This window comes from Mycetomoellerius zeteki, unplaced genomic scaffold (assembly GCF_001594055.1).
Source record: "Mycetomoellerius zeteki isolate Tzet28-1 unplaced genomic scaffold, Tzet1.0 scaffold512, whole genome shotgun sequence".
Classification (NCBI taxonomy): Eukaryota; Metazoa; Arthropoda; class Insecta; order Hymenoptera; family Formicidae; genus Mycetomoellerius; species Mycetomoellerius zeteki.
Window position 1 is genome coordinate 15,969 of NW_017257515.1, and position 10,511 is coordinate 26,479.

A 10,511-nucleotide genomic window follows, 5' to 3' on the forward strand; every position below is an offset into this window, starting at 1 on the left:
GAAAGTTTATCAAGCACGCTCGATGAATCAGAACGAAAAGTTTCAAAGTAGCTATCTGCTTTCAGGATCATCGTACGTTTGTCTACCCTATACCAAAGGTATCTACGTCAGCGTTTCGAGAGCCGCTTCAATGGCCTTGTAACATATACAAAGGGCGACCTATAAAATCCGCAACACACAGTTCAACCGACATTACAGCGAAAACTCGACTACAGGGAGTTACATGTGGCGACGAATTTTCCGGTGCGGAAATTCCCGTCGTTGCCGATACGACGACGACGGGCTTTTGTATCTCGCTCAAGGGCGTTATCAAGGTTAAGGTCACAATCAAGGTCGTGCCAGTAGCAGCCGTTAATCCCGGTCCTCGTTCCTCGTGGTGAACACACCGGCCTACGCCTCTCCATGTCGAAAGCCTCCCAGTATTGATCTCTCTTCGCCCACCAAACTCGACCAATCCCAGCTGGCATTGCATGGTAACCAACATGCTCCGCCACGTTTTCCGAAGAGAACCAACCTACCGCGGGAGTCCCTACTACCTAAACATTCAAAAAATTCCGTGATAGCCGATACTAAAGCCGCGATTTAATTCGCCGACACGCCGCGCTTCTCGTGCGTACCCTCGGGCGTCGTCGACCTTCGTCCAAATCGCGTGACGATCATCGTCAGGGAGACCTTCAATCTACGATCAGCGTTTAAGTACTGCCTGTTTAATTGTTTACTACTTTTTACTACGGTTACTTAGTCGTTCATTTGATTTAGCAGTTAATGAGAGCTAAAGGACTCTAATTATTACAATTTTTAAGCGTCATAATAATCGATTACTCTCTTTTAGTTAACTTATAGTTCATCTCTTTTTTGATATTATAAGCTGTAAAAATTAAGATAGAAATACGAAGTAGAAATTTTTTATGTAAGTGCTACATATATAAAAGTCTAGTTCGTTACACAGCAAAGCATTAATAATAAAGATGGCCAGAGAAACGAGCAAAATATTAAAAAATAGTAACTGCAATTTATTCATATATCAATAATATGAGAAATAGAATGAACATTCCGCGTATCCTCTGAATCTTTTTCAGTTAGTATATAAATAAAAAATTAAAACTAAACTACAACTTTGACTTTTCTGATAAGTAATGAACAGATTCTAAATACGTAATGGTTTATAAAATTTGTATAAAGATCACTGGAATACATAAAATATAATAATCACTGAAATTCGAAATATAAACATATGCAGATATCAGAAAATTCTAACTTTTTTAATTATTGCCAAAATAAAATAAAATCTACATTGATATTCAAATCTCAATAATACGATAACGCAATATCGTTATCTTTTATATAATTAATAAAATATAACATTTCTGATAACGTTAGGTGAAACGCGACCTTGACACATCTCAACGAAAGCGGGTCATTCTCATGCATTCCCTTGAAACTCCTACACTTACATTTGGCCCAACAAGATGTTCTAGGTAGGTATTGCGCGATTGTTTCGGAAAGTAGGCCATACTCGGCCTACTGCAATCGTAAGGACACTGCACCTGCGCGTCGCAGTATCGCGTGGGTCTATTAAGTGTGCTTATGTGCTTCCTACAATTTATCTACTCGAAATCTTACAATTCATTAACCATTTTCTATTAATCAACCAAAAAATAAACTAAAAAAATTAGATGAATTGAGTTAACTAAAAGAGAATAATCGATCATTGTTATGCATAATAATAGTAATAGTTATAGTTATATATATTCTTTAGCTCTCATTCTCATCAATTCATTAACGTATTTCGAAGCATCATTCTTCAAGATTGCTTTTCTTGTCGACATGAAACTTTCGCTAAACTCTGCTATTTAACTAAAAAATTTCAGCTCAAATGAAATTATTAATCTACAATGAGCTTTCGAATTTGTCAATTGCAAAATAGCTACAATTACTAATTGACAATAGAAATGTCTATTTCGGGTGACATCCACAAATTGATGAGCGATCGTTTTACGCCACTACATAAAAATTCGAACAAAAATTCCAAAATCTATACAAATCTATACGGTTCAATTAATCGAAGCATGATAAATAAGACCGTATAAATCAAAGGCCATTGCAACAAATATCTCGCTAATCTCTCTGATCGTATTAAAATATAATAAATTTTTGCATTTAATAAATTAATGCGTGACCAGTTCTACAGCTTTCTGCGTGATATATACAATGTATATGATATTTGAATATATGTTTTTTTATAGGAAAAAGAGAAAATCGTACATATTGCAAATCTGCTAAATGCACTCGAGCTTTTTGCATAGAAAAAAAAATATGTAATTCCATTTTAATTGTATAACTATATCTATATATTCGAAATAATAAATTGGAATATGCAATATGTTTGCGTTATATTAATACATATTGCATGGTAAACATTACAAATATACTTGTATATATCAAACATGTATGGAACTATAAAAACAGCTGTTAACAATTAAAAAAAAAGGAAACGATGTCTGCCTCCATTCATTTGTACATTTTTTCTCTTTTTTGCTATGACGTTATGTAATTTTATACAATCTTCTCCTGTTTCGAACTCATCTATTCCATTATATGACATGCCGAAACGCAACAGAATTGAGCAGACTTTGCTATGACAATGCAGATAAGAATTTCCATAGTCGTCACGTAACTGTATCCCAGTGTTCTACCTCGTGTCTCAGTTTCGTATCAAATCTACCCAAGTATTTTGCGAGTAAATCGCACGCAAAGGCATCCCTAAGGGAAATACCTACGCACACAAATCCGTCTCAAAATTCATGAAATTTTAAGATCTTGTGAATTAAAATTCTAGATTAAAGATTCCAGAAATTTTACACATATAATATCCAAAGCTCTCCAAAATGAAAAGTTAAAATTCGCAAACAAAAAGAGAAAGTTAAATGTTATTTCTTATTAAAAATTCAGTAACGATAATTTCTGAAGTGCCTACTAAATAATAAATACTGAAAGCAACATTTCAAGAATGATTGCCAAAATACACGTGTATTTTGTAATAAAACGTTATTAGAAATGACAGATAAATAACTGTCACAGTTTTCTTTTAATTTGTTGGTACCACAAAGAATCTTGAAAAAAAAAATTTTTTAAGCATTTTTTAAGAAATCTCTACGATATACTATTGTATATCAACAAATTAAATAACGATTGTAAAATAGATTACATCGACAAGCGAGGAATGTATCCATATGGAAGAACACGCTGGTGCCGAGTTTGCCCAAGCTTTCGTCAAAATCAAAATGCCAGTTGCCTCACCCCGGCCGCGGCCGGAGGCCGATACGTGAGTCGAATCTACTCGTAGAAAATATCAGAGAGGGAAATAAACGTTTATCGAGGGCGCGAGAGAAACAATAAAAATAACTTGGAAGCTTTCCCGAGAGGCCGAGATGTTCAGCAAACATGTTAACACAGGCAGAGGTTCTCAAACACTCCCCAACGCCTAATTTTGTATCCTTTCAACCACGCCCAGTGCATATGAGCTATATGTATTACAGTAGTACATATAGCAATAGCAATGTATATCGATGAGAGAGAGAAATGCTATACATTAGATTGGTACAAAAAAGGTTTGTCATGTTTATCGAATAAAGATAAAAACAAAATCGAAACAAAATTACCGCCACGCGCTTCACAGTATGCTCTTTTTACTGCACCTATAGAGAAACTTTTCAATTCCCTTTTCGCAGAACTTCGATTTTCAGACTTTATTTAACACAAAGCTAAATGGAAAAATCCATCTGATGATAGATCTTTTGTACCAGTCTAAACTATAGTAACAATATGTAAAATGTAAAAATTACATATTTTCGTTATTACATTTATGAAATGTAATAATGTACGAAGATCGCTATCGTACACATGGAAAGAATAGTTTTGCTAAAATATCTAAAAATTTAGTTAGATACAAATCTGAAAATAATGTTGGAATCATTAAAATAATTATGTAAAACGCTCAAGTTGATTGCTATAATGTCAAAACTTTTTGCAGCATTATTGTTATTATGCTTCAATTTCCTACATAATTATTTTGATGGTTCAGTAAAATATATCTATCTAAATTTTTAGATATTTCAGAAAAATTATTCTTTTCGTGTAATTGTACGAAATTAATAAAAAAAACTAATAAAAGAAACAAAAATCAAATGATAAACTTTCAAACCTGGAATGCGAAAATGTACGAAAAAGAAATAGGTCACGTACGAATGAGTTAAATGATTCGGCCGCCGGCATTAACCTCCATAATACACTGACCTATCATTCATTTTATCTCGAGCCTACATAGCGCGAGCATGTTGCAAACGTTATCCGGTACGGTGCAATGTTTCGTAGCACGTAGTGCATATTGGATTACAATGAATCCTCTTATGATGTGGCGCAAAGCTCTCAAGGTTGTACTGCGACCTTTGCCATTATCAACAACGAATCGCGAAAAAGTAAGCCCTCACTATATAACTCGGAGCGAGGAGTCCTCGGAACTCCAGGAGGATCTCTTGCCGTCTTATTCCAGTTCGGTAAATCGCGAATATTCGTGAATGTTGCACAACTGAATTTACTTGTTATCTACGATGCAACGGTATTACGTCTTACGCAAGTACAAATATTGATGTGAGTAATAAATATTGAATCGAAACAAAAGTAGCATTACTTCATTTGTATCATGTCTACATATTTTCGCCTAGCACACCATTCTATAAAGCAAAGTTTCAGCTTTAAGAACCTGTTTTTTAATTGCAGTACGATGATTTTTAACGAGTCAATTTTGAGCAATCAAAGTCTCAAAGTGTTTCTTTTATTTAATCTGCAATAATTTAGTATTATAATAAAAAATCTTAAGAACATTTCTTAAATAAAAGATGATTTTGTAGAGAAAACTTTCACGTCAATGTCGAAAATTTTCCATTTTGTGTAGCTCGTAGTTTTCCATATATAAAAATTATTAAACTTAGAAATTCAAAAGATACAGTGACAGAATGCAAAAGAGATAGTGACTTTTCGAAAATATAAATTTTAAGTTTTAAAACTACTTTTTTTTTATTTAAATCTCATTTATTTTTCACGAAGTTACAGCTGCTTGATATTTAAAGTTCGTAGCTACGAACTTATGTTCCAACCCCAATACATATCATATCGTGATTTATTGTTATTGTTATACATATTTGCGTCATCATATTGCATTTCTTATTCTATATTATTGTTAAATTATTATTGTTAAATTTTTATGGCGGATTTATTTATTTATTTATTACGCACTCGTGCCGAATTCATTAATATTAATTGTAGCTAAAATATTGATTAAAGCTCTGCGTGTATATGTATATTTATGTACATGTATATGTACACATATATACAAATTCAATACATAAAGTTTACTTTAGGACATATTTATTATTCACGATAAAACTTTGTACACAATTCGTTTCACGTTAATGGCATAAACTTTTATATTCTCTGTCGTTTCTTATCCCCGGTTTTAGACTTGCCGCATTATTCGTGAAACAATCAGAAACGAGGCGTCTCTTCGTTGCGCAAGTCGGACTTCTAGCGAAATATGTAATGAACGTTCCTGCAGCTGCACCTGCCCACACGCGGACAACAAGGCTCATATATGTAAATGCCCCTCGTTATTATACGAGATGTCGCGACAATATAAAAATGATGCAGCTGCATCCGTAAAATCCTTCCCACCAACACGGGGTGCACTAATAAAAAGAAAAAAAATGAAAAAGAAAAAAGATATAAAGCATTATTGGGGAAAAATCGTGTGCCAAATCGTGGATTATGTTTTGTCACTTTTGCATTAACATCTACATAAAATCTTTGCATGTCGCGAAAAAAATACCGAGAAATCGTGCATTGTTTTTTAAATCTAATGCAGAAGATGTGTTTCGAAAAAGAAACATAATTATTTAATATTTCTTTTGTATGTAACACTTCAAGTATATATTGTAAGGAAATTAATATTTCAAGCTGGAAACATTAAAAGAAACTCATAATCAGCAGTAAGCTCTTTTTTTATTTTTTAAAATATTGTTATATCAAGTATCTAAGTGGGTTTAATTGTTAATCTTATTTTCTTATTCTTATTATTTTTAATTAGATTTGATAGAATTATGCTATGTTTCCCTTTTTCTTCAAATGTGTGTTTATCATACTACTGTTCACAAAAATATGTATGTACATAATGTACATGTATGTTGCATGAATGTATATAAACATCTACAACAAAGTTTAAATCCATGGATTTACTAAGCCTAAGTAATTGTGCGGATCAGTCGCCTTCGTGGGAAACAGCATTAATTTATAAATAAGTTATTTCTTATTTTTATCTTTTAAGCTTTTTTTTATATATATATATACTATTACGTTATATACTATGACCAGTAGAACTTTAAACTTGATTCTTTTTCTTCTTGTTATATATTATAATATAGTGATAAGAATGCCGACTTGAAGGATTAATAATGAATAGATTATGAACTGATTACCGCAAAACTAAACATTTGCATTTCCATTATCAAACTATACAATAATCTGTGTATACATACGATGTTCATACAAAAAAATGTCATTTTTACTCATTTATGTCGTTATTGCGCTTGACAACTCATTTTTCATCGACCAAAATTACAAACATTAATCCAGACGCAACACACCGCAATATCGACGCGCTGTCTGCGGTCGATAGAAAAAAAAGACAATGAATATGAGCAAAGTGGGGCGCGTTAATGAATTTCCTTATCAAATCAGAGCAGCATCGTGCCACGAGTCGCTATTATTATCTCTCTCATCGATCAATACGACGTATAGCCGTAGTGCACGACGACTTGCAAATAACACCAAAACAGCTATGCGCAGGAACCTCACCCGCGGACATTCATTTATACCGAGGCTCGCTTTGGCAAAAAAAAATTCCGAGAGATGAAGATACGTGTTTCGTCCGTGGAACATTCGCGTTTTTAATTGGTATCGAAAAGGGGAAAACAACGAGATAAAGCACCGTATACATATATTCGCACTGCGCATCTCGCGCTAAATGCGGCTGTCAGTTTTTCACTCTGACACTGAATATATATTTTTCACGATAGATAAATCTCAGAGTAACATACACTCGGTAAAAAAACTCGCAAATTCGAAAGTTACAATTTGTCTCAAAAACAATCCTTTATAAAATATTGTTTTGAATCTTCTTAGTATTTTTTTTTGTTTTCACATATAATATTATTTAGCAGTAGATTTATTCTTTTTCCACAAATAATTTTCATATATAATAATAATAATATTATATATATAATTTTTATATGCAATAAATTAAATTAAATTTCCCGAAATATAACTATATATCCTTCTATATTAATTTCTATAATACTCTCTATATAAAATCATATCCATATTAAAATTACAAATAAAATATCGACATTTTAAGTAATTTTATCATTAAAACTTTTGACACAATCACAGAAATAAATTCACGTCTGCGCTCGTACGTTACTTCCGGCAGATTCTGGCGAGTGGTATGTCACTTAGAATCATCTGGACGGATTAATCACCCGAGCGAGTCGGCTTCATTAATCGCGATAATTTTACAAACGACCGCGCCTACGCCAATTTCCACAGCCGGTATTTTTCTCATCCGGCAGAGAATCCCATTAGGAGACACGCGATATAGACCGCGAGATAAATAAAACGGCGTATCATAAAAATTATTCTATCATAATAAATGATTCTATCGTAATAAATTTGCATCCATATAAGTACTTTGTTAAGGTATTACAAAGACAATATTCCTTAAATAACTGAACTGCATTTTATTTCACATAACCGAGTTTTTTTTTCTAAAATCACAATTTTACTATTTATTTTCTGCAAATTTTTTCATAATGATGATATTTTCTCGGAATTTCACTGATTGGACACGAAAACGAACACATTAATCCCTGACTTCTGTATATTGGCCAGACTATTGTAGTCCAATTTAACAAATTTAATTAGTTCGACTGGGATGGCTCTCGTTAGTAAAGAACAAAGGACACAAAGCGACACAAACGAAAGATATAACAAGAAAAACGCTTTTCTGCTGGTAATGAAATATTTTGTACACGGGCGTATTTTACTATCTTGTCGACACAAGAATCGAGGTCAGTACGATGTATGGATTAAAATGTACTTAATATGTAATACTTTCTATACGTGCGCTACAATAATCCCCCATATGAGAACTATGAGAGAATTATTCTTAATTTCACCGCTTTCTATGAAAAGCTTTTTATAATCAAATGCTATTAAGAATCATGCGTACTGTCCACAAGATGCGTAACACAAGATGATTTGTTTGCTTTTGAATTAATGTCAGATTTGTCATTTCATTTTGATTTGTCGAAATTGCGATGCTGACTCCGCACGAAACAAATCTGTTTCTAGACGGATACAAATTAGGAAACTTCAAAACACGATTTTAATGATTAAACGGATTAAACTCAGATATGATCAGAATTTTCTGGTCCGTCCATTTTCAATCAAAAATTTTTCTCAGTCTAAGTTCGCTAAACAATAAATTCAGAAATAAAGTAATTTTAAATAGTTATGTTCATCTTAATTTTCAATCACAGTATTAATTCCTTATATTAAAGTACGAAAGAAGAAAAGCAATTCAAAACGTATTTTATCTGTTAACTTAAAGAGAATAGCTTGTGAAGGAAAAGAAATAAAAGGATGTCTCGAATAGATGTCACGCAATGCAACGCACCGTTTTGATTCGACATTAATGCAAAACGTTCGAATGATCTCCGGCAAGGGTGAAGGTTATTATCCTTCGCTGGCAGAATTCCAACAGTCAAGTGTATTCGAGAAGAGTGCTTCTCGGCGTACTTAACCCTCGGTAGATTGAAAAGCGATAAAGCTCATCCTCCCCTTTCACCACTCGTCGCGACGATGCGCGCCTTAATAAATCCTGTTATTCGATCTCGAGGAGATCGACTCGTTCTTTTATCTCTTGCAGATCGTCTCAATAAAGTCTTCCCATTGCATTCCCATGGTGTTTCCGCGTCGCGTCTTGTTATTAAAATGTAAGAAAGATAAAGAGAAAAAGAGAGAAAAAGAGGAAAAAACGGATCAAGAGAAATGAGATTGTCCGAATACCGTACACAAGCACTATTTTGTGCTAAACAAACTAGACACGTGGCTAAAGCACGTGTTTCGAAAAATTCGCAATAGAAATAGACAAACTAGTACGCCTAACACAAATATTTACTACAATAATTAATCTTCTTCTAACTTTTATTTTTTATTAGTTAATATAAAAAAATGAAATTTACTTTTTAAATATCTTTATATTTATGTATATATTTGTTTCTGCCTTCATTGAAATATAGCACACACAATCATTTAAATATTTTTTACATTTTTTCTATTTTATTATATTTAAAAAAAAAAGAAAAATTATATAAAAAATTTGTAAAATTTTTTAACAAACGTTTCATATATTTTTAGCAAACGGTAAGTATACTAAAAATAAATATATCAACTCATTTAAATCACAAGAAATACTATAATTGTCCATCAGGGCATAATTACGCAAATTATATTACTTTATGCTTCAATGATCTGCATTTCTTTTCGCGCGGAATGAAACAAGTGTGTATTTCTTTTTCATTCTATCGACGAGGCGTAAAAGTTAATAGAAGTCTACGTGAGTGTAATTATGCGTAGTGATTATTATCGCGATAATTGCCTATGTATCAGCATGGAAATGACTGACTATATTGAAAAGATTCATCCAAAAGGATACACCAGCTCCGATTTCACGATTACGAGCGCGGCCTTGAGTTCACTCGATTTTATTTTGTCAACGATGCATATTTTCTCAAATATTCTAGCGTGAGAAAACATAAAAGTTGACGAACAAAACTTTGCGCGCGCGAACGCGTGAGTGATTATCATCGCCGTAATTGTCCATCGTGTCGGTATGGAAATCGCTTTTTATCAGTCCCGTCATCGTGCGCGCGCTTAACGGCGTGTTAATGCCTGCTTAATCAAGAAATATCCTGGTTCTCGGTAAGGGCCACGTTTAGAACGACCGTTTAAGATTTATTTGCGTGCACGTCAATGATACGTCAGTAGTACGTCAATAGCACATCACTCCCTGCTATTGTTTACAAGTTTACATGTAAGAATGCATTGGGACCTTCGCCTTTAACATTTATGTAAATCTCGATACGTACGTAGATCTTATCACTGAACATTTACTGCAAATAAGCAAAAAAGAGATCTTTTTTTATCACACGACGGTTGTCAATTAACTAAAAATAAAATAAAATAAAGTAGACATGTAATGTAATATTATGTCTACTATTATAAGCTCAGCCGTTATAACTGACAGAAAATTGCGACTGTAAATGCGAGGAGTGTTAATTTTAAAGATAAATTCTGCAGTCAATTTGAATTTTCAATTAAACTGTCAAAGCCTCAAT

At 33.0% G+C, this 10,511-nt stretch overlaps 1 protein-coding gene across 1 annotated transcript; it reads right to left on the bottom strand.

Annotated features, from left to right (window-relative positions):
- Positions 1-209: 209 nt before the first annotated feature.
- Positions 210-660, bottom strand: LOC108727603 (uncharacterized). Its single transcript, XM_018455781.1, is given in 4 exon segments — positions 210-482; positions 485-505; positions 508-536; positions 618-660. Coding segments are annotated over 4 exon segments (366 nt in total).
- Positions 661-10,511: the final 9,851 nt, after the last annotated feature.